Source organism: Manis pentadactyla, chromosome 4, assembly GCF_030020395.1.
Source record: "Manis pentadactyla isolate mManPen7 chromosome 4, mManPen7.hap1, whole genome shotgun sequence".
Taxonomy (NCBI): Eukaryota; Metazoa; Chordata; class Mammalia; order Pholidota; family Manidae; genus Manis; species Manis pentadactyla.
In genome coordinates, this window is record NC_080022.1 from 169,996,947 (window position 1) to 170,020,720 (window position 23,774).

Sequence of the window (23,774 nt, forward strand, 5' to 3'; positions counted from 1 at the left end):
TTTCAGAATATAGGTCTTTCACCTCCTTGGTTAGGTTTATTCCTAGGTATATTCTTCTTTTTGATGCAGTTGTAAATGGAGTTGTTTTCCTGATTTCTCCTTCTGCTAATTTGTTGTTAGTTTATAAGAATGCAACAGATTTCTGTGTATTGATTTTGTATCCTGCAACTTTGCTGAATTCAGGTATTAGTTCTAATAGTTTTTTGGTGGAGTCTTTAGGGTTTTCTATGTATAATATCAAGTCATCTGCAAACAGTGACAGTTTGACTTCTTCCTTACCAATCTGGATGCCTTTTATTTCTTTGTGTTGTCTAATTGCTGTGGCTAGGACATCCAGTACTATGTTGAATAAAAGTGGGGAGAACAGGCATCCTTGTCTTGTTCTCCATCTTAGAGGAAAATCTTTCACCTTTTCACTGTTAAGTATAATGATGGCTGTGGGTTTGTCATATATGGCCTTTATTATGTTGAGGTACCCTCTATACCCATTTTGTTGAAAGTTTTATCATGAAAGATGTTGAATTTTGTCAGATGCTTTTTCAGTATCTGTTGAGATGATCATGTGATTTTTGTTCTTTTTGTTGATGTGGTGGATGATATTGATGAATCTTCAAATATTGTACCATCCTTGCATCCCTGGAATAAATCCCACTTGCTCCTGATGGATGATCTTTTTGATGTATTTTTTTATTTGGTTTGCTACCATGTATAGTTTTTAGAAATGTTTTAATTGGAGAATGATATACCACCACAAGTTTAGAATTGTGGATTCCTCTAGGGAGACATATGTAGGAAAGGATGGATAAAGGTGAGGTTTTACATAAACCTGTAACATTTTATTTCTAAAAACAAAGCAAAACCAAACCACAACAATGATGTAAGGCCAGCGTTAACATCTCTTAAATCTTGGTAGTGGATTTATAGGTGTCTTTTTATTTTTTGTTCCTTTAGATGTTTGGCATATTTTATAATTCGTGATTAAAAATAGACAACAGCGAAGTTGCCTTGTCACACCAGGTAGTGGAGCATAGTCCATCATCAGTGGACTCAAGAGCCATGGGTCACCCAGTGTGTGAGGTGAGTGGCAACGCTGAGGGCTACCCAGTTAGCTCGAAACCAATGTGGCTTTGTCCTGAGAAAAAGAGACTTCCCTGACACTCCTTTCTCTTCTCCTCCCAAGAAAACACCATGGCAGACATGGCACTCAGGACAGCCTTCCCTGACCCAGTTCTCCCACTGACATGGTCCCATCAAACACAGAGACAAAGTTTTTGTTTGCTGCTTTACATGTTGAACGATAAGAATAGTGTATTTATTGTGTTGAGAAATTAGAGCCCTCGCAAACAGAGAACAGGGTGTTCATGAGGCACCGGGTCCGGATAAAGCCAGCAGCTAACTACTGGCCGGTGTCAGTTCCGGCATGAACGGAGAACTGACAGAAACGATTGCATGAGGGTATTTGTATGAGGCATGGAGGTGGCTCCTGGGAATGAACTTGCCCAGAAGGAAGAGAGGCCAGGGTGCACCACCTCAGCTGGGACGTTCTGAGCACAGCATGGAGTGTCACTCAGTCACCGTCCAGGGCCCTGCCTGGGATTGAATAAGGGACTCCAACATCAATGGGATGAACGTTAGAACTAGAGTATGAGAGGACAAGAGTATAAGACCAAGTTGGAAAAGCCATCATCCCAGAAGGGGGCGAGAGTGTCAGCTTCAGCTTCGGGAGAGAGGATATGACTAGCCCAGGACAGGGGCCTTGCACACACCCTAGAACACACAGCCATGGGAACCACTGATCTCAGCCGGACACCAGCAGGCACCTGTAAGACACTGTTAGTACTGGCAGAGACCAGAGGCTTAATATCCTGGCTTGGTTCTAAAGAACTTTGTGGGGTGGGTCCCAGAATTCAAAGTTAGTCCCAGCGCTTAAAAAATTCAAATGAGAAGAGAAAAGCTTTAAAAAAAATCAGTTGGGTGTTACTAAAATACAAGAGAGACCCTTTTTACAACTAGGAGGTTTTCAGTATTCCCCAAAAGAGAGTCTCAGAGATGTTTGGGGCACTAACAGCACCATCCCTTCCCACGGGACAATCTTGAAGGCTATAGAGGATCTGGGTGCTTGTTCGAAATCAGGCTTATTCTCTCACTGTCAGACACCTCACATGCAACTGGCATTCAGAGAGTGAGCTCTGGGTTCAGTCTTAGCATTGCTACTTACTTTATGAATAAGACAAAAAGTATTTGTGCAGTTCCTGGTACCCAGCTGGTGTTCAGTAAGTGCTAGGTCCTATCCCTGTTCTTGTGGGCACTTGGAAAAGAAAAGGTGGGCTTTTCTAGAAATGTTAGCTGCTATGTTTTACTAAGTCCCCATAAGGAATGTTTGTCATATTCAGAAGAGGCCTCTCGCCCTAGTGTTCCCACTGGTTCCATACCTGAAAGGGTGTTGGGGCTCATTGTGCTTAATGCATATTAATTAATGGACCTTTCAGGAGAGAGTTAAACGACACAGCTATAAAGCTATACAGCTGCTTTCAAGTGGTTTTATAAGAAGCACATAAACATAGAATGAACACTTTTAAAAGAATGAATACAAATGAGAATCATCACTGCTTTGCAAGAGGAAAGTTTATTAGATTGCAAAGGCATCTGGGGAACTGCAAGAAAGGTCAGAGCAGCAAAGAACCATACAACACCTCTTCTGACAGCGTCACACCCCAACCTGTCATACCATCAGGTCACAGAACAACTGCCGAGTGGCCTCAGATGAAGAGCATCCCGCGGGCCTGGGCGTGGAACATTTGTTGTTCCAGCCCCTGGTTTACGGTGATGCCTGCTGCAGGGTCCCATGGCTGATGGTTCTCAGAGAAGCGAGGCTGGCCAGTGGATGGTTGGTCCATCTGTCTTCATGCTGTCTCGGTGACATCTAGCAGCCAAAGGTATTGCAGGGCCCACAGTAGGAGCGTGGGCCGCAAGGGGTACAGGGATTGGTGACACAGGGTCCAATGGGCTTGGCACACGCGTTGGTGGTGGCACAGGGGTTGCAGGGCAGCCTGGGACACAGAACCATTAGATCATCAGCATGCAAGGGTGATTTTTTAAAAAAGGAGGGACATGGGAACAAGCAGAAACCACTTTCTGAGGTCTTAGGAAGCCAAGCCCTGTTCAGATCACTTCTACAAAGCTCAGAAAAGAAGAGCAAAGACTTGAGGTGGAATCCTAGTTGCCTCTCTACAGCCCTAGAGTCATGGGGATGTCGCTTCATCCCTCTAAGCCTCATTGCTGATACCTGCCATACAGAATGAGTTCATAGAAATACTGTGTTAGGTGATGAGTGCTGGACCCTATGAGTTATTGAGTCATCTTCACTTTTGATATTCAAAAGCTCATCTATAAGATGGTCATGCTGGTCTGATCCCCACTCTGCCTGCCTCAGATGATTCCAACAGGGATCAATGAAACAACGGATTTGAAAGTGTGGGTAAAATCCAAAAGCACTGTTCAAATAGAAATGATTGTTGTTACAACTTTGTCTTCCCTTTTGCTATGACAAGCCAGCCTAGAGGTACAAAGCTTTCTTTACCCTTCAGCGTCCAAAAGCTGGAGAAAACAGTCAAGTCTCATGAGTATCTTTTGAAACAGAAAACACCTTTAGGCCAGGTAATGAGATCACCAAATACCCTCCCCTTCCCACTGCTGTGATGTCAAATTCTGGTTTCTATAGCCACATGGGCATGTGAGGGCCTGACTAGCAAAATCCCTGTCCTACCTTTGAGCACAGCTACATGGGTGCCTTGCGGGGGTGCCACCTGCCAGTACACTTGTGTGTGCACGACTGCAACAGACACCTGCAGCTGGGTACTCACTTGCAGTCCTCGCTCTCCAGCAGCCCCCGGTACGTGTTGATCTCGCCCTCCAGCCGGGCCCGCACGTCCAGCAGCACCTGGTACTCCTGGTTCTGCCGCTCCAGGTCACCCCTGATCTCGGCCAGCTGGGACTCCACGCTGGTGATCATGCGCTGCAGCTGGGACAGCTGGGAGCTGTAGCGGGCCTCGGTCTCTGTCAGCGTGTTCTCCAGGGAGTTCCTCTGTGGGGGAAGACAACGAATGTCACGGAGCTGCTCCTTAGTGGCCTTCTCCAAAGGAGTCACAAGCTTCAAGAGTTCAGGGGAGTGTGGCCAACGGCATCCCAGTGACTCCGACCCCCGGCCTCCCCCTTCTCACCAGGTCTGAACAATACCCACCAGGTTGTGCTGGGCCTGCAGCTCGATCTCCAGGGCGTTGACCGTGCGTCTCAGCTCAATGATCTCCGCCTGGGAGGTCTGCAGCTGCTCCGAGCTGGACACCACCTGCTTGTTGAGCTCCTCAGTCTGAAACACAACAGAAGAGAAGACAGGCTCAGCCCCGGCCTGAAGAGCCCAAGGGGCCAAGAGCCCTGGGTGGCCCTGTGCAGAGATGCCCACCTGGGTGGTGAACCACTCCTCCACGTCCCTGCGGTTGGTCTCCAGCAGGGCCTCGTACTGACACCTGGTCTCGTTGAGCACGCGGTTGAGGTCCACGGTGGGGGCCGCGTCCACCTCCACGTTGAGGCGGTCTCCCAGCTGGCTGCGCAGGGAATTGGCTTCCTGATGGAGGAAGAGGAAGGAATGAACCCACAGAATGAAATCTATAATTAAACTTTTTTTTAGGAAGTCCAGTGTAGTAGGAAAAGTATTGCATTAGAACTTAGAAAATATGAGTTAAAAACTTGGCTAAGTTACCTCTTGTGAGTCAGGCCTGCTCTCTGAGTCTTGCCCCATCTGTATAATGAGGCTGATTGATTAAATTACTGCTAATGCTTCTTCCCACTACAAGATTGTATCATTTCTTTCTGATTTTGCCTTTGCTTAGTGATAAGCCTGCCATGATATATGGTTTATAATTGTTGCTACTTAAATATAGGGAAACCAGGTTTAACTTCTCCCATTTATTTCATGTCTTCTGACATTATGCACTATCCATTGGGGGCTGTTTCCTTTTCATCAGAACATCTAATTAATGTTTATGACATGCATCTCAATTCCTAATATTACATCTAACCATGAGGTCTGAGTCAACCATTATTTGTGTTCCTTCACTTCCCCCTTTTTTCCCATCCATCCATCCATCCATTTATCCAAGTTGGGTTCTAGTATCTAGGTGACTAGATAATATAAGGAGGTTTACTATCTCCTTCCAGTCTTAGTCATTAATTTGGCAGCTATTCAGAAAATAATAGATCTTATCAAACAGCAGAAAGTATTTTAAAAGATCTTTGTGTGGACTTTGGACCACATATTTGGCCCCAAGTGGAAATAGGTCACCAGACAGATTCTAGGTAAAAGAGAGAAGTTTGTGACTCATTTCCCAGTATCCCCCCAGGTATGTTTTGAGCAACCAGTAGCTCTGTGGCGCTTAGCAAAGACCTACCTTATCCTGCTCATGGAAGTTAGGAACTCTCAATATTAGGGTGGTGGGGGCTGGGACTCCCTCACCTGCTCATGGTTCTGCTTGAGGCACAGCAGCTCCTCCTTCAGGGACTCCACCTGGGCCTCCAGGTCAGACTTGCACAGGGTCAGCTCGTCCAGGATCCTGCGCAGGCCGTTGAGGTCCGACTCCACCAGCTGCCGCAAGCCCAGCTCCGTCTCATACCTGTGTACACAGCCAGAGGTCAAAGGATGTCAACCAGGAAGACTTGTTCTTCCTGGGTTTTACTTGGCTGGCCTAGTCAAAGTCATTACATTTTGAAACATTTTGAATTACTTAAAAGTTTTTTGAAAGGGAAAAAAATACCACTGCGCTGAGTAAAAAGACCTATTTCCTCCCTAAAAGAGCTACAGAGAAGGTATTGGTGGGGTACCTATGCATAGTTTTAATCTAATATTAATTGCACTTGTGCTAAGCATCCCATTGACAGGCTAGCGTAACTAAGCCTGTCATCTCATCTTTTTGGGTAGGTGAACTTCCCAAGCCTGCTATACAGATTGTCTCCCCAGCTTTTGCAACCACTCTGAGGAGCAATCTGGTGTTGTTAGAAGCACTGAATCAGAAGCCAGTTAGACTGAGCTTTGCCATTATGACTGGATAAATCCCTTCATCTGTAAAATGGGAACCAACATATCATAGAGTCAGCCTGAAGATGAAGAAATGACATGTAAAATTACCTTGTAAACCGTAAAGTCCCATAAAAAGGCAAAGGATTCTTAGGGTATGGTCACACCTAGAAAAATTGGTTGGTTCTCTTCAATGGATTTGCCTCCTATTTTTGTGATTTAACTCCTTTCTTTAATGGGCTGATAATGACTAACCTATACTGAGAAACTGGTGTCAAATTTGCTTTAAAATTCAGTCCAGTTGAAAAAGAGAAAGAACAGGTGGTGTCTTGAGCTCTTTCAAATGAAAGTTAAAACATGGAATTCCTGCATTCAGTAAGAAGACTGACATCTAAGCTCACTAACCCCATGCAGGAGTCCTCCCAGTACATCCCAGACCACTTCTGCTTGCACGCTCCGTGGAACGTGCGCATCACTTGGCAGTTCGTGCTGACCACGACTAGATTGTTCTGGTCAGTAGAAAAATCTTACTTGGTCCTGAAGTCGTCTGCGGCCAGCTTGGCATTGTCTATCTGCACCACCAGCCTGGCATTCTCCGACTTGCTGCACAGGATCTGGGGACAGGGTTAATTGTGAAATGAGTTCTACTGAGAAGGAATGCCTTGTGCCTTAAAGGGAAAAGCTGTTTTGCTTCAAATACACGTTCCTTCTAAATAGCTTTGCGTCTTCTCAGATTTTCAGTTTGGGGATAAAAGGAGGGTTAATTAATGGAACTCATCATTTCAAAGCTAAATCAGTCAAGGGGAAGTGTGCCTTTTGTCCTGAATCCTACTCTTCTTGGTCTGCCTCTGGCTTCCTGCAGGGACTGAGCATACTGGGAACCAAGCCTCGCATAGGGTGACCAGTATCCCAGTTTGTCTAGGACTAGGGGGTTCCTGGATGCTAACCCAGAAAAATCCCAGACAAACCAGAACAAGCTGGTGACGCTGTCCTCACACCCCCTTATTCCAGCCTGATGACCTCTCCACTCTCCCTCATGGTGCCCTCGTCTGTGCTATTGCACAAAGCTCCCTCTAGGAGCCCTGGAATGCCCTGGGATGCCCTCACCCACTAGCAAGAACCGCTGCATAACTCACAGGGCCCCCCTTCGCCAGCTCCTGCAGGTGCTCACTTCCTCCACGGGCCCCCACAATACTTTGTACTTAGCCTGTTGCACTTCTAATCACCTGCACTATTCATTTGTTTCCACGTCAGTCTCCTGTTAGACTGTGAGCAGAAAGAGATTGTCTTACCCTGCACTTGATCTCTCACTCCTAGCACTCACTAAATGTGGTAAATGAATGCATGACCTTCAAATTGCACAGCCCCTTTCCAGCACTCCCTTTGCTAGAACTACTGACCAGTGGACAGCCAAGCCCCTCAGAGAATCAAGGGCTTGAGTAATTGGATATAAACTCTTGTCCTTCCTTCAAATCTTGCTCAGGCATTGCCTCTTCTGGGAAGCCCTCCCTGACCAGCACCATGTATTAAGTCCCATGTCTGTGCTGACTCTTAGCCCAGCTTCTATGCCTATGTTTCTGGATGTGAATTCTCACTGGCACGCATGCCTGCTGTAGTGGATGGCACAGTGTCTGTGTGTATTAGTGAGGCTTCTGAGGTCAACAGCTCTTTTGCTTTGCTATAGTCTCTTGCTACAACTTTAAAAGGCTTTAAATATTTAAGGACCTACCCAGGAAATTCCTAGCTCCAAGAAATAATTCAGGTGCATTTTTTTTTAATGCTATAGGCTCTGAAAACAAGACTGGAATATCATTACAGAACTAAAGAATCAGATATTCTGGTTTTAGGGCAGAAGCAGTGTAAGATTGCTATGACCAATCTTAGTCTGATGCCTTCCCCTAGTGTGGTATCCTTCCCTTGTATGGCTTCCCAAAGAGACTTGCTGAGATGACTTGATGTGTTGTACCTAAGCCAATGCAATCTACATCTTTATCATTCTCAACATTAGCTTCGGACAGTCTTAGATCCATTCACAAATTGGCATGTTAAACTTGGATAAACAGTTCAATAAATTGGCAGTATGGTGTCCCCCCTCACCTTCTGCTGAAGCTCCTCGATGGTCCGGAAGTAGGACTGGTAGTTGGGGCACACAAAGGGCTCCTGCTGCTGGCGCCGCTCCCGGATGCGGTTCTCCAGCTCCGCGTTCTCACGCTCCAGCTGGCGCACCTTCTCCAGGTAGCTGGCCAGGCGGTCGTTCAGGAACTGCATGGTCTCCTTCTCGCTGCCATTGAAGGCGCCCTCGCAGAACCAGCCGCAGCTGCCCACGTTGGCGGGGATGTTGCAGGCCCCGGGCAGGATGCTGCTGTGGCAGCTGGGGGCCACGCAGGGCCGGGAGGAGCAGGTGGAGCGGCAGCTCACGTTGGGCAGGCAACAGGCGTAAGGCATGGTGCTGGAGGGAGCGGAGCTCTGAAGGTCAGTTTCAAAGCCTGATTCCTTTTCACTGGTGGAAGCCCTGATCCTCTCCAGGGCTTTATATTCAGTCCAGCAGTGGGTGTGGCAACCACATATGCATTACCCCCTTTTACCCTCTTTACCAATTTTTCCACTTGTTATTTAGCCACCCCACTCGAGTCCCTTACCTCATAAAATGTTTTACTCTGGCTTCTTGCTAAGTCAGGACTCCTCACCAATCATGCTGGTTGGCTAAGTAAGAGCTTCAAAGTGACCAGCACATTACCTTACCAATAGGAGTGCTTATTCACAGAGGGTTAGAGTGGCAGCTGTCCTGTACCCCAGAGTTGACGTCACTTCTGTGCCTCTGTCTCCTAAACAAGGAAAGGTCTGTGCCTCATCTAGCTCATCATACTCAGGAAGGACTCTGTGCAGAAAGCCCTCTTAGAAAGCCCACCTGGAAACCAGTCTGGAAGCTGAGGTCAGAAAGGACTTAGGAGGCCATCCAGTTCAATGTCCCTTTGCCATTCCATCCAGGCCAGATGGAGGCACTTCTGCCCTCTTCCCAGGGGGCTGCTTAGGATGATCCAGGCTCCATGTCTGTTATTATTCAATGTTCACAGAACATTAAGGAAACTTAAGTTGGGAGCACCTACTCTGCATGAAGACTGTACCATGTGCTTATACACAGTGTAACTGTTAATAGAATGGCTCCAGCTTAGAACACCCACTGTGCTAAGCATGCCACATGCATTATCTCCTTCAGTCCTCACAAAGCCCTGCTGGGCTTGTGGATGAGGACGCCACGTGTCTGAGAGGTTGCCCACAGTCACAGAGCTCCTACGTGGAAGAGCCAGCATTTAAACTCAGATCTTCCAGATATCCAACAGCCATGTTTTAGCCATCACACCATCTCTCTGTGCAGTATTCTCACTATTGAGATGCAGTAATGCACATATGGATTGAGTTCAGTGTCTACTAGACAGTACCCCTCTGTTAAAATGAGCCAGGTATTTCCTTTTATTTAAGCCTGTTCCATGTCAAAGAACCAAAGATCATTTCTAATCTAATGGAGAGACGTCTACTAGGTGAGAAAGTGTAATACCCACTAAAAGCTTGAAGAAAAGGAAACCCTCAGTTGATCTGATAGAGAAACATCTGAGTCCAGTTCTCCAAAGGATATGACCCTGAAAAGTCACCACATCATTGTATGCTTAATGGTATCAAGTGACCATCAACACATTTTGGCAAACAGATGTTCCACCTCACACTCTTCCAGATGGAGATGAGAACTCTGAGGATTTTATGTTTAATGTTAATTCTTCTCATATGGCCATTGCTCAGGTCACTCCTTCTTCAAATTTGCCCTCACAGCCTGGAATACTTTCTTTTGGCTATCCTCATTGAAGTCAAACCTTCATCTTCTGAGGGTGTGTCTATTTTTGGAGTCAGCCAGATACTATTTGGAACCAAGCCTATGAGTGGAACAAATGACCAAACTGAGTAGCATCTTCAATGGGTCAGAGACCCATGTGACTATAAAATAACAATGCACATTTTCTTGGGTGATTCTGGAAGTCATCTCCAAAGTGGAGCTCCAGGTATGCTTTCATAAAGGACAACAGCTTTGGAATAATTGTGGGCTCCCAGAGTAGATGCTTTGAAGGTGCTGATGCCCTCACTCATGTTCACGATCCACAACTCTCTTCCCCTCCTGCCCAAATCTCTACCTTTAGAGTATTTGGGTGTGTTGGTTTCAGATCATTGCCAAACCGATTGAAGCCCTATTGGAAGAGGTCATATAACAAAGAGCAAATAGTTGGATTCATTACCATTTCTCTTTCTCCCTTCTTCTATGCCCAAAGCTTCAAAAGAGAAAAGTTTGGACATTGTCATTTTTTAAAGAATAGGAAAGGAATATCGTGTTGTAGAGTGGTAAATATGTCTATGAGGATCCCTAAATCATTACTGCAGCTTCTACTTTGGTTGAAATAGAATGATCCAGAGGTTAAGTACCTTTGTACCTTTAAAAGTGGAGGGCAGAGTTGAGAACACATGACTATTCCCACACCTTGAGTAGAAGTAAACACGACTGCTGCATAGCACCATGTCCATTAGCTAATGATGGTTGAGAGGACTTGGGTCTATTGAGAAAACTGCCAAGCTTCAATCAGCTTCCCAGGAATTCTAGAAGGCAATAATTTTTTAATTTATTCCACCTACTGTGTACTGTGAAGTCTTACCTTTACATAAGCAAAGACATTGTTTCTATTCAATGACCCTTCAGTAAACATAATGAGCAAATCAAATCCTAACAAACAGAAAGGTTTTATACTTGGCCCATGTAATTGTGGCAGATGCTATGGGAAGGCTTCTGGTGTTCAAATGTGAGTAAATTGCAGTTGAGGTTTAAGGTTACTGTTTATTATGGAAGCCAAGGCTGTTTCTGTGGGAAAGATCATATGCAAACTCACCAGCGACACTTACCCATGCAGCGGAGTCAGGGCCGCTGGGCCGTGGCCATCCTCTAGAGGCAGGACTTCAAAGGCGTTAGGGGGTCTCCCTCCTTCTTCCCCAAGCCATCTTCTTTGATGGCCAGGTATGGGCACTTGAAATTCTCACCACGAGAAATGTAAAATGTATTCTTTGGGAAATACAAAGTCCACATATTGGACCATGTATACATTAATTATGTTTTGATGTGTACAAATGGCGAGGAGAGGCCAGGAGTGGTATAATTGGGCACACACAGACCAAAAAGACTGGCACATACCAAAGAGAGATGAAGAGTCACCCACTGAGGAATTAGAAAAGCAGAAATACTTTCAACACCAACACCAGCCCCCCATGCTGGGCTAGCCCCTGTTCAAGCTGCTTATAAGAACAAGACATAGGGCTTCCAGAGACTGTTCCATAAAGGTGAGTGTTGTCAATATATCAGTCATCCAGCCTCACTACATTGAAGGGAGCAGATGTCACAGTGACCCAGGAGCTAAGCCAGAAGGTTCGACTCTAAGATGTTCAAACAGGGTTTCCTCTGAGGAACAGGTAGGAGAGGACCTGGAAAATGAGTCAGAGTCAGTAGGGATACAGACTGAGCAGCGGGAGGTACAGCCACCTAAAATGGGGTTCTGGGCTCATTATGCAAACCCCCCTCCAGTGCTGCCATTGTTTCTTTCACACTCAGTCCTGGACTTCCAATGAGGATGGAGTTTGAGGATGTTAAGGGACCAAGTCAAGTCAGAAAAATGCCAAATTCGTCAGTATGTTTTTAACTCTATCCAATCTAGAACAGATGAGTCAGGAAGAACATGAAACAGTCCTGGACAATTAGCCTAATGGTCCTAGTCTTCTGGGAAAGCTGGATTCGGGGACCAGTCAGAGAAGGAATGGAGACCTGTCTGGGTGACTGCTCTGCAGATCAAAGGGAAGAGCAGATGTTCACGCCTTTTTTGTAGAGCACAGAGGATCAAGCACAGTAAGCTTCATGTTTAGAATGGATGTGTTGGACTTTTGCATTAAGTTTACTATCAAGTTAGTGATTTGAGACAGATATGAAAGAGCCCCTGAAAGATGGCTTCTTCCACCAGCATCCCATAGACCCTGCTGTCCTGTAGTCACCAGAGCCATATCCAGTGATTAGTCTGAATCCTCACCTTCCTTGACCTGGATGCTATTGACCATCCCTTCATCAAATTTCCTACTTCTTTTGACTTCTGTGTCACTTCAGCGGCTTCTCCACTTCCCTCTCCAACCACTTATAACCAGATGTCATCTGTGTCCCTGGAGATTGGGCTAACCCAAGGCAGAACCTCCTGTCAGAGCCCAAGGTCAAGTCTCATTTCTATCAGCGTTCCAAGGTTCTTTCAGATGCTAACATTTATCCCTTGACAACTTCAACAGTTCCTATAGTTTCATTATCCTCTTCATTTAGGTAACTCTCTGATGTTTCTCCCAAATCTAGTCATTCTTTTCCACTTCTCTGCACTGGAAACCCACTGTTGTTTCATTTTCTCAGGCTGAAAAACTTCATTCACATAATAGGTATTCAGTCAGTACTAGCTTCCTTTCTTTTCTGTTCCCCTTCCTCCAATCGGCTTCCATATCCCAGGCTGTGCCTCTGACTCCACCTCTGCCTTACCCACCCACTCTTCCACCTCCACCCTTGACTCAGTCCCTGTCTCTCACCAGCCTCTTAACTGGTCTTCCTTCTTTCCCACCCAGGCCTACCAGTTTCTAGGACCCATCGCAACCCGGCCTATCCATAGCTCCCAATAGGTCATATGCCAACTTTCCTTACAAGCAAAACTCACAAATAACCATTCAAAGCATTGCCACATACGGTCCTCCCTGACTACTTTGCAATTCCATCTTCCACTACCACATGTATCCTCTGCTCCAGGCTAGAAACAGGTCTGTTAGGCTCTAAACACACCTCCTGTTTTCTTACCTCCTCACCAGGCAAAGTTCATGCTTTGAAATACGTTCCCTCTGGTCAGACCTGCCCACACTCATCTGTCCAAACTTCATTTCAGAATTATGCTAATATCAGACAGGAATAGTTGATTGAAGCTGGAACTACTGGAAGTATATAAAGTTTTAATAACCTTCTCATGAATTTTCACTAGTATTAGTGTTCCTTATTGATTCCACTCACAGTATTCCATGATCTCCCTTGGAGGGCCTATAGTCAATAAGACAGAAAGACAAAACTTGTATGAATGGAATATTTGGGTTTTCAAAGCCCTGATCAAGTGTTATCTCCCCGTGGAGCCTCTTCTTATCACTCTCACACCTTGGAACTTCATCATTCTTTAGTTACACCTTTCTTGAACCACACTGATGATTATCTACATAACGGTTGTCTCTGTTTTCTCCGCTCTAGACTGTAAACATGCCATGGGCCAGGACCGGGTTTGACTTATCTGTGTATTCTCAGCACTCTACACAGTACAAACTGCGGTTGATGGCAGCTGTGTAGGTTAGATGGTGTCAAACTGGATGGATAATTGAGATGGTGGATGATGGAAATGAGAGCTTTAATAATTCATATATGAGTCAAGTGGAGGGTGGGGTAAGATTAATGTCTGCTGGGAGAGACTTAATGAGCATTGGTCTTTCTTGGAATTATAGGAAATAAAGTCATAAAGAGATTATGGAAGAACATTTTGGGTAGGAGCAAAGATCTAGAGAAAAGAGTAAGCTTGAAGAAAGGGAGGTAAGGACATACGCCTGCTTGCATTTGAAAGGTCTTTAGATTACAAAGTGTCGGGTGCAACAAGTAGGTACAAGATGAACCAGTTTGGCAAAAATGAGTTTTAGTCCATTAAATGTTATGTGATGGACTAAAAACAAATGAAACTGTCCTATGGGTAACTGAAGGCTGTCCTATGGAGACCTCAGCTGAGGCGAGAGCAAGATTTGGGAGTCAGCACGGAGGGGCTGGCCCTCCCTAAACAGGGATGGGGAATGAGAAGAACAAAGCTGAGGATCCAGGCTGTTTTCTCCATTTGGACAGAAAGGGTAGGCAGAGTGACCAGGAGAAAGAGAACAGGCAGTCGGGGTGGGACACGGAGTGGGCGGGGTTATTGAAGGTACCATGTGAGGGAAGGGCAGGTATTTATACTGGTGATACTGGGGCAGCCGAGAAGTGGAGAAGAGAGGGTAGCTGCCCTTTGAGCAATTTCTACAGAAGCCGGTCTTCAGACAGTTTGAGATAAAGGAGAGCAGAGAATTCCGAGTGATGAGGTAGCAGGGGGAGATCAGTGAGGCTTGGGGAGGAGTCCCTGGACGGCCAACAGGGCTGCAGCTGGGCAGGAAGGGCGCGCGTGCGAAAGGCCAGGCTTTCTGCATGGTCTTGCCTTGGTGGCAGCGTCCAGGAGGACAGCCCTCCCTCTCCGTCGGGATTTCCCAGTGGGACATAGTGGCGGGGGTGAGTCATTTCACCCATCTCATCCTCCTAATGAAGGGGTGTTTTTATGAAACAGCCCTGACAAGTACTTTACAATGCACAAGTATGAATGAGAAACACATTTACTATGCCAGAGAAATAAAGTTTATTGGGGAGTAAATGAAGCTTCCTTGCATTCCAGAGAATACCAAAGAAGCGAGGAAAGCAGGAAACAATACATACAGGAAACGCCCGAAAGTACTACCCGGGGCTCAGGGGACAGCCTGCTGGACATCTTCAGAAGCAAAGACACTCAATCTTCAATAGGATGGAACTTCCAGATGTTGGAGGTTGATGATGTGTGTTTGCTTGTTGGATTTGGAAAGCATTTCTGTATCTAGAAACATCACGTTCAGCATGGCAAGGTCTCTACATGGCAGCTGAGCTCCAGCCCAGGCAGAACCTGGGGACTTTTCCTTTGCTTGGTCTAAAAGGCTTCACTGTAGTCTTCAAAGAGGATGCAAGTTCTTAAATTAACAGACACGGTTTGAACAGCTGCCGCAGGGCCCGCAGGAGTTGCCAGCAGCATTGGTGGTGGCGCATGGGTTGCAGGGGAGCCTGGGAGGACGCAGAGGTTTAGAATGGATTGGGGCAGGGACTGAGAAAGCCCAAAGGTGCTTAACGAGACAACCAATGAATCCTCAGTGGCTGGAGTCACATTTAATTCTTCTCCCTGGCCCAGAATGCCATGCCATGTGCAGAGGTAGAAAACTGTCCTTTTAAAAATTATAGCCTCATGGTTTTGAGCTCTCATGGAACAAACACAATCTGCCTGACCAACAGTTATCGTTGTAACAATCTCCCTACCATCAGCTCTCCCCTCTTAGCTCCTGGAAGCAGGGGATATATGTCCTTTACCTTTGACCTTCCACTTGGCTAACTATCACATACTAGACATTGGATAAATGTGTGTTGTTTCTTGAACTGATCATATGGTCGACGTGTGTGCCCACATTGTCTTACAGTTCCATCACAGATGTTTTCCCAGAAATCCTCTGCCTCATACTCACTTGCAATCCTCACTATCCAGCAGCCCCCGGTACGTGTTGATCTCGCCCTCCAGCCGGGCCCGCACGTCCAGCAGCACCTGGTACTCCTGGTTCTGCCGCTCCAGGTCACCCCTGATCTCGGCCAGCTGGGACTCCACGCTGGTGATCATGCACTGCAGCTGGGACAGCTGGGAGCTGTAGCGGGCCTCGGTCTCCGTCAGCGTGTTCTCCAGGGAGTTCCTCTGTGGGGGAAGACAACGAATGTCACGGAGCTGCTCCTTAGTGGCCTTCTCCAAAGGAGTCACAAGCTTCAAGAGTTCAGGGGAGTGTGGCCAACGGCATCCCAGTGACTCTGACCCCCGGCCTCCCCCTTCTCACCAGGAGGCCTGAACAATACCCACCAGGTTGTGCTGGGCCTGCAGCTCGATCTCCAGGGCGTTGACCGTGCGTCTCAGCTCGATGATCTCCGCCTGGGAGGTCTGCAGCTGCTCCGAGCTGGACACCACCTGCTTGTTGAGCTCCTCAGTCTGAAACACAACAGAAGAGAAGACAGGCTCAGCCCCGGCCTGAAGAGCCCAAGGGGCCAAGAGCCCTGGGTGGCCCTGTGCAGAGATGCCCACCTGGGTGGTGAACCACTCCTCCACGTCCCTGCGGTTGGTCTCCAGCAGGGCCTCGTACTGACACCTGGTCTCGTTGAGCACGCGGTTGAGGTCCACGGTGGGGGCCGCATCCACCTCCACGTTGAGGCGGTCTCCCAGCTGGCTGCGCAGGGAATTGGCTTCCTGATGGGAGAAGAGGAAGGAGTGAACACACAGCACTACATCTGCTGTCTTTCTGCTGTAGGAAAGTGAGCACAGCCCTGCCAGAAACCTTGAAACGAGTATCCTGATCCTTCCCAAAGACTGCCACATGTACCGTGTAGGAAGAAACCACATAGGAATTGCATCGATTCCCTTCCCAAGAAACTGGGACAAGCTCACATTTCCATTAAGACTAAGTCAAACTCCTTGGAATGTGAATGTCCTGCCTCACTTCCTGTCATATCCCTAGAGGCACCATATGCCCAGCCCTACTGATCCATGGCCCATACTCAAATATACCTGCTCTACCACCTCTGTGTCTTTGCTCAGCCTCTTCCCTCACTTTGGAACATCCAGGTGTTCAGATCTTTCTCCTTCTCCCAACATACCTCTGAGAAGGATTCCCTATCTCCTTTCAGGCAGACTGGACTGCTCCCAGAGCATGCAGCTGGTACATATCTCACCTCTGCTTGTATTATATCAGTGTTTGTATATGGCTGCTTCCCCACAATAAGACTGTGAGCTCTTTGAAGAGACAGGCTGTGTCTTATTCCTTTTGTTCTCCATCTCTGCCACCAAACTCAGGACCCACCAGTAACCAGCAGAGAGCAGGGCTCAGTGCATGGATGTCCTTGCTCGGTATCTCCAATGCCTGGCCAACTGTTTGAGAAGAAACCTCTCACGTCACTCCACAAGATGGATGTGGCATCACCATTCTCTGAGCTGACCGTGAGTTCTTCAGAGAAGGGTCCCAGCCCGAGAAGCTGATGGTGATTGCCTCTGGATTCCCAATGCTCAAGTCTTAGCTCTGAAGCCTACTTTTGTTGCCTCTCACCTCCTCATGGTTCCTCTTCAGGCAGAGCAGCTCCTCCTTCAGGGACTCCACCTGGGCCTCCAGGTCAGACTTGCACAGGGTCAGCTCATCCAGGATCCTGCGCAGGCTATTGAGGTCTGACTCCACCAGCTGCCGCGAGGAACGCTCCATCTCGTACCTGCGCACATGGATCAGAGCAGGAGGACACACCATGAAAGAAGCCCATCTCCCTGTCCCACGTCCTGTGTGGATGGGATCAGCCTGGCTCTCTTTGAACTGGCACGGTTTTCTTTCTCTTCTGTCCTACGTTTCCCTCAAGCCCTGCACAGATAGGCAGGAGAGGCCCCTGACTCCTGAGATGGACATCAACCCATTCCCCAAGAACAATTCATTTCAAACTCTCAATGCTGGGGTTTAAGAAAGCCTTCCAGAAAGCCCATCATAGACTGAAAAGCACACAGTGCATGGGTCTGGGTCTGTGTTTGAAACTGATTTTACACAACCAGCCTTAAGAAGAGAAATAAAAAGGAATAAATGGCTTTCTCTTCCCTTCCAGGCAACATTAGACCTGTAGGGCCATGAAAGAGTCAGAGGAGTTTTGGAGCCAAAAGTCTCAACATACTTGGTTCTGAAGTCATCAGAGGCCAGCTTGGCATTGTCAATCTGCACCACCAGCCTGGCATTCTCAGACTTGGCACACAGAATCTGAAAACAAGATTCTACTGTGAGGACCCCTTGAACTTGAGAATGTCTTATTGCTCAAAGACAACCAGGTCCTGCTTGCACCCCCTCACCTTCTGCTGGAGCTCCTCGATGGTCCGGAAGTAGGACTGGTAGTTGGGGCACACAAAGGGCTCCTGCTGCTGGCACCGCTCCCGGATGCGGCTCTCCAGCTCCGCGTTCTCACGCTCCAGCTGGCGCACCTTCTCCAGGTAGCTGGCCAGGCGGTCGTTCAGGAACTGCATGGTCTCCTTCTCACTGCCGTTGAAGGCACCCTCACAGAACCAGCCACAGCTGCCCACGTTGGCGGGGATGTTGCAGGCCCCGGGCAGGATGCTGCTGTGGCAGCTGGGGGCCACGCAGGGCCGGGAGGAGCAGGTGGAGCGGCAGCTCACGTTGGGCAGGCAACAGTTGTAACTCATGGTGCTGGGAGAGGTGATGGCAGAGCAGGTGTGCTGAGGCCAGTGGATGTGGTGAGGTTTGAGTCTCTCCTTCCTCCAAGGTCCTTTTATACCCTTAATGGTGGGTGGGGGCTTGACATACAGCATAATTTCCTTTCCTAATGCTTCAGCTAATTTTTTTTCCCAAAATATGCTAGTTAGATGCCTCCAAAGAGTCCCCCCTCAACCCATAAAATGATTCCATTCAGCTTGTGTCACACCAGGCTGTTCCGGGTGCTAGTGGTTGGTGAAATCAGTTTCATCAACTGGTCTCAGAGGAGACAGATTCATCACAGCCCCGAATGGCTCGTCCCATTACTCAGAGGGGAGGACATCCAGGGACATGGGTGGAGTTGTTTGGGATTCTTTACCCATAAAGTTCTGCCATTAGATTCCCTGGAAAGAGAGTTTGGGGTACACCATCTTCTAAGCAACCCTCTGCTCCCACAGCTACCCATGCTTCGGGGTTCAGTCCAACTTGTCTTCATAGCAGAAACTCATCCTGTATTAGCAGCACGGCTCCTGAACCTCACTCAGTGACACTATTAGCTGGACCTTGGGGGGGGATTGAAAATAATTGTGTTCATGGTTGGGAAGTAAAACCAGCTAGATGGAAGGGAATAGAATTAATGCAAAGATCATCAAACTGTGACCCACAAGCAAAGCCCAGCTGGCTTCCTTTTTTATAAATCAAGTTTTGTTGGGACACAGCCATACCCCTTCATGTAGGTATTGTCCGTGGCTACCGTCATGCTACAATGGCAGAGTTGAGTGGCTGTGACAGAGACTGTGTGGCCTACAAAGCCTAAAGTATTTACTATCTGGCCTTTACAGAAAAGGTTTACCAACCTGCGCCAAAGCAACAGCCCCCCCTAAAGATGAGAAAGAAAAGTGATATCTAGAAAGAAAATAACTAGGAATAGTCCCCAGAGTGAGAGTTCAAGTGACAGGGTTGAAACATAAATATGAAGCATAATCCTTCAGGTTCACCAAGAAGTAAAACCAGAATGACATGCTAGGACCTGTGTTTGTACCCATGGTGACTGTATATCAAAGTCTGGACATTTCTCTTGCCTTATTCCTACGCTTACCCTTCTCTCTAAGAACACTGCACACCCCTAGAGATCTGAACCTGCCAGCCTGAGATACTCCCACATAAGTCACAGGAGCCATGAAATGCAGCTTGATTCTGTCATCCCTGGAAAGTGGGCATTGTTATATCGTCATAGATTTGTTATCAAAGTTAAATAAGGTATTTGTGTGTGGGTATGGTTGGGAGTGGGAGTGATAATGGTAATTTCTTAATGGTCATATAATAATGATCCCAACCTTCCTCCTTCCTACTATTGGCTCAGATAAAGAATTTGGTGAAAATTCTATTTTGTAAGCAGACACCTGGGCACATTGCCTGTGTTAGGGATCAAACCTCACTCACCTTGCAAGCACTAAGGGCACAGAACTATATTCATGAATGAATCAACAAAAATGCAAATTGTGACATCAACTTTATGGCTAGAATAGGCAAATAGCAGATGGCCCATTGTCCCTCCTTTTCTGCTGAGTTCCTGATCTTCTGGGTTTGGGTATCTTGCTTGGGGTAATTCTTGAAGTGGACAAGTTCTTCACATGGGGTCGCATTGCCACCAGAGCCACCTTTCTGGTGCTGGCCCTGTAATGGGTTTTATTCATCCTCTGGGAATAGTCCAGCCTGACAGCCCTGTGTAAACATTCACAATAATGATGGTGGTGGTGGTGGTGATGATACTATTTCCATTATTATGTGCCAAACAAGTCACTAAGTGCTATGACACATTGCTCATTTGATCTTCTCAACGGCCCTGTGAAATTGGCCTTTAAAATTATCCCCATTTTACAGATAACAGATTGGTAAAAGTTCAGAATTTTGCCAAGACCCAGCCAGTAAGTGGCAGAGCTGGGATTTGAGCAACTCAGCTATCAAACTCCTGAGCCTGTGCAAATATTGGGCACAGAAACTTCTCTGATTTTGTGAGGAGAGGGAAATCTTAGATTCAGTTCTGCCATTGCCCTCTCTTTATAGCTTCTGCTTCTGGTCCCCACTCAGGCCCTGTTCCCCACCCTCTCCCTACTCCATCAGTCCTCCAAGGGCCCCTCTGCTCACACAGTCTTCTCACCTCCATGGTACCTCCCTGAACCAGGACAGAGTTACACTCATTTACTTTTCCCCATTTACTTGGCCATCTTTTGCACAATTGGCCGATATGTCCAGGTTGGAAATTAGATTGTCTTTTCCTAGCATCTAAACAAATGAAAATGAAATCAGAATGACCCAAGGTGACTTGGAACCTGAGAAAAAGCATACCTGCCCTGAACTGTTAGCCCTGTAAAAGCTCACCTCAGAAGTTCTGTTTCCTAGAATTAAAGAATTCTAAAGCCAGAAGGACCTGAATTTATGGAGAAAACTAAGACCCAGACAGTGAGGTAGGGAGCAAAAGAGCATCAGTAGATCATTAGGACCCTTCATTATACAGCGCTCTTCCTCACCCGAACTCTGGGGGTTGCATTCTGATATTGTCGCTGCGTATCAGAGACGAATAATGTGAGATACTGGGAAGAACTTTAACTTGTCCAGAATGACACAAGTCAGTAGATTCAAGTCTGCTGGGCCCACCCCACCTCACTATGAGTTAGAAATGAGACACTGGCCTAGGCCAGGGTGACAAACATGAGAACTGGGAGAAAACACAGAAGCAAGATCAAGGATTCCAGCGCCAGCTCTGAGCAGGGACGGGAAGACACACTTAGGCTTCCTGCCTATTGCTACGCACCCCAGTAAACTGGGAGTTAAAAAGTGACAAATCCCACAAGCTTGTGATGAGGCGTGACTCCTGGGAGTAATGGGATAGGCTTTTACAGAGAAAAATACTGAGCACTCCTAGAGAGCTCTGCTCTTCCTGTAGACGCTGACAGCAGCCTCAGGCCTTTGGGGAATTCAAGCAATGATTTTAACCCAAGGTACAAGAATGGAAAAAAGGTGCCTTAACTCTATCCAATAGCAAATATAAAATGTTCAGGGAGACAGGAAGGAAAAGAATCAGCAAAAATATTTAGGACATAAGCCTGGAGAAAAGTTAAACATCTGAGAATATGTCCAGTGGACTTAGAGTTCCGACCAAAACAGAAAAGAGCCAGTAAAACAAGTCACCAAATAGCCATTGGATGTGCCAAATGAGAAGGTCCTGGGGCCCCATCAGAAGACAGGCTTGGGGCCAAAGAGTATCAAATAATGCTGATAGAGCATATGCCTCTGGTGCAGGGATTTTTAAAAAGTGTGAAAGACAACAGGACAGTATATAAATCCTGTTGGACATGAAACAAAAAAAACAAAACCATATCTTTTCTTAAGAAGCTTAGCTCTGTTGTTCAGTCAGCAATAATCAAAATGATGAATAATCCTAATAAAAATATCTGGTTTGCAAAGTGCTCCCATAAACACAATCTCCCATGATCCTCTTGTCAAGTATATAAAGCAGGTGGAGAAGAGGTTGTTACCTCCTCTTTACCTTTGGAGAAACTGAGGCTCAGAGGAGCTGTGTGTCTTGTCCAGGGACACAGAGCTGATGTGAGGATAAACCAAAACTAGAACCCAGGTTCTGGTAGATGGTTCACACCCTGGCTCATTACAACCATCCGCAGAGCTTCTAAAACTCCCAGTGGCCAGGCTGCATCCCAGACCAATCAAATGAGACTCTCTGGGGACAGCCTCAGGCCTCAGCACTCTTTAAGTTCCCCGGGTGATTCTGAAGTGCATCCAAAGTCGAGAAACACTGTCCTTGTGTGTGTATTTGATGATGATGACAGAGCACCTGAAAATAATTTAAAAGCCATATGGAAGGGCTTAAGGGATGTAGAACACATTTATTTACCAAATTAAGGTGTAGCTACAAAGATTGAGCTTTTTGTTTTCAAAAAAACATGGCAGAGTTTACAGATCCAAAAAGCTTTGCCCCAGCCAGAATTTTCTTTTATTCCACTGATGCTCTCTCTGCTCAAAGCACGTCTGGAGCTTGGTGTTTGGGCAATGCCTATATATTTTTGATTATCCACTTCATTGATAGCCAACTTTTGTCCTTTAAGGATGGGCTTGATATTTTGGAATCCATTCAGAGAAACCTTGTGAATAAGGCAATCAAGTTAGACAATAACTTTTTTTAAAAACCCACATGATTGCAGTTCGTAATGGACTCAAAAGTCAATTCCTCAAAAGACTTGCCAAAATTAAGCAGGAATCTGCATGTAGGGAATAACCTTGAAGAATGTCATTAACCATGTTTTCATTCTGCTCTGATTTTTAAAATCATTCTCCATACTTCATAGTGGTATCTTATGGGCAATGGCAGATAGAACCTGGCTCAAATCTCACAATTTTTAATAATCAACTGTGATTTCAATCAAGTTTTCTAGGTTCAGTTTCTTCATCCGTAAAATGGGTTTAATTTGCAGAATTGTTATGAAGATTAATTACCATAAGCTTCTAGTATTTTGCCTAACCTGTAGTTGATGTTTAATAGATGTGGGCTGTATTCGTTTCCTATTGTTGCTGCCACAAATTGCCACAGATTTAGTGCCTCAAACCAACACAAATTCATTACCTATGTTCTATAGGTCAGAAGTCTGACATGGGTCTAAAATCAAGATTTTACTCCCACTGAGTTAAAAAGAAAAAAAGAGGTATTGAGTTGCATGTCTATACACTAGCAGTGAATAATATGAAAAGGAAATTAAGAAAAAAATTACACTTACAGTATCATCAAAAAGAATAGAATACTAAGGAATAAATGTAACCAAAAAGGCAAAAGACTGGTACACTGAAAATGGCAAACATTACTGAAAATACTAATGAAGATATGAATAAATGGTAAGACAGCTCATGTTTGTGGATTGGAAATTTAATATTGTTAAGATGACAACACTGCTCAAAGAAATCTACAGATTCAGTACAATCCCAGTGAAAATCCCAGCGATGTCTTCTGCAGAAATAGAAAATCCCATCCTAAAATTTATATGAAATTTCAAGGTACTACAAACAGCCAAAACAATATTAAGAAAGAAGAATAAAATTCGAAAAGGCACACTTCCTGATTTCAAAACTTAACCACAAAGCTACAGCAATCAAAACAACATGGCACTGGTATAAGGATAGACATACAGACCAATGGAATAGAATAGAGAGTCCAGAAATCATCCCTCACATATCCGATCAATGATTTTCAAAACAGATACAAGACCATTCAATGAGGGAAGGACAATCTTTTCAACAAATGATGCTGAGAAAACTGAACAGCCACATGCAAAAGAATGAAGCTACATCCTTATCTTAACCATATACAAAAATTAACCCAAAATAGATCATAAACCTAAATGTAAGAACTATAGCTATAAAACTCTTAGAAGAAAACACAGAGGAAAATCCTCATGACATTTGATTTAGCAATGTTTCCTTGGTTATGACACCAAAAGCACAGATAACAAAAGAGGTAAAATGAACCTCATAAAAACTAAAA

The 23,774-nt window shown here is 46.0% G+C and overlaps 2 protein-coding genes across 2 annotated transcripts; both read right to left on the reverse strand.

Moving 5' to 3' along the window:
- Positions 1 to 2,622: 2,622 nt before the first annotated feature.
- On the reverse strand, positions 2,623 to 8,583 carry LOC118911153 (keratin, type I cuticular Ha1). Its single transcript, XM_036882854.2, has 7 exons — positions 8,165 to 8,583; positions 6,599 to 6,681; positions 5,510 to 5,666; positions 4,460 to 4,621; positions 4,241 to 4,366; positions 3,864 to 4,084; positions 2,623 to 3,050 (listed from the first exon to the last, which is right to left on the reverse strand). The coding sequence occupies exons 1-7, from the start codon at positions 8,510 to 8,512 to the stop codon at positions 2,924 to 2,926; spliced, it is 1,224 nt and encodes a 407-aa protein (XP_036738749.2). The 5' UTR covers positions 8,513 to 8,583; the 3' UTR covers positions 2,623 to 2,923.
- A 5,967-nt stretch (positions 8,584 to 14,550) lies between these two features.
- Positions 14,551 to 18,354, reverse strand: LOC118911126 (keratin, type I cuticular Ha4-like). Its single transcript, XM_036882826.2, has 7 exons — positions 17,866 to 18,354; positions 17,694 to 17,776; positions 17,093 to 17,249; positions 16,078 to 16,239; positions 15,859 to 15,984; positions 15,479 to 15,699; positions 14,551 to 15,026 (listed from the first exon to the last, which is right to left on the reverse strand). Exons 1-7 carry the CDS (start codon positions 18,337 to 18,339, stop codon positions 14,942 to 14,944), a joined length of 1,308 nt encoding a protein of 435 aa, XP_036738721.2. The 5' UTR covers positions 18,340 to 18,354; the 3' UTR covers positions 14,551 to 14,941.
- Between the last annotated feature and the right edge of the window lie 5,420 nt (positions 18,355 to 23,774).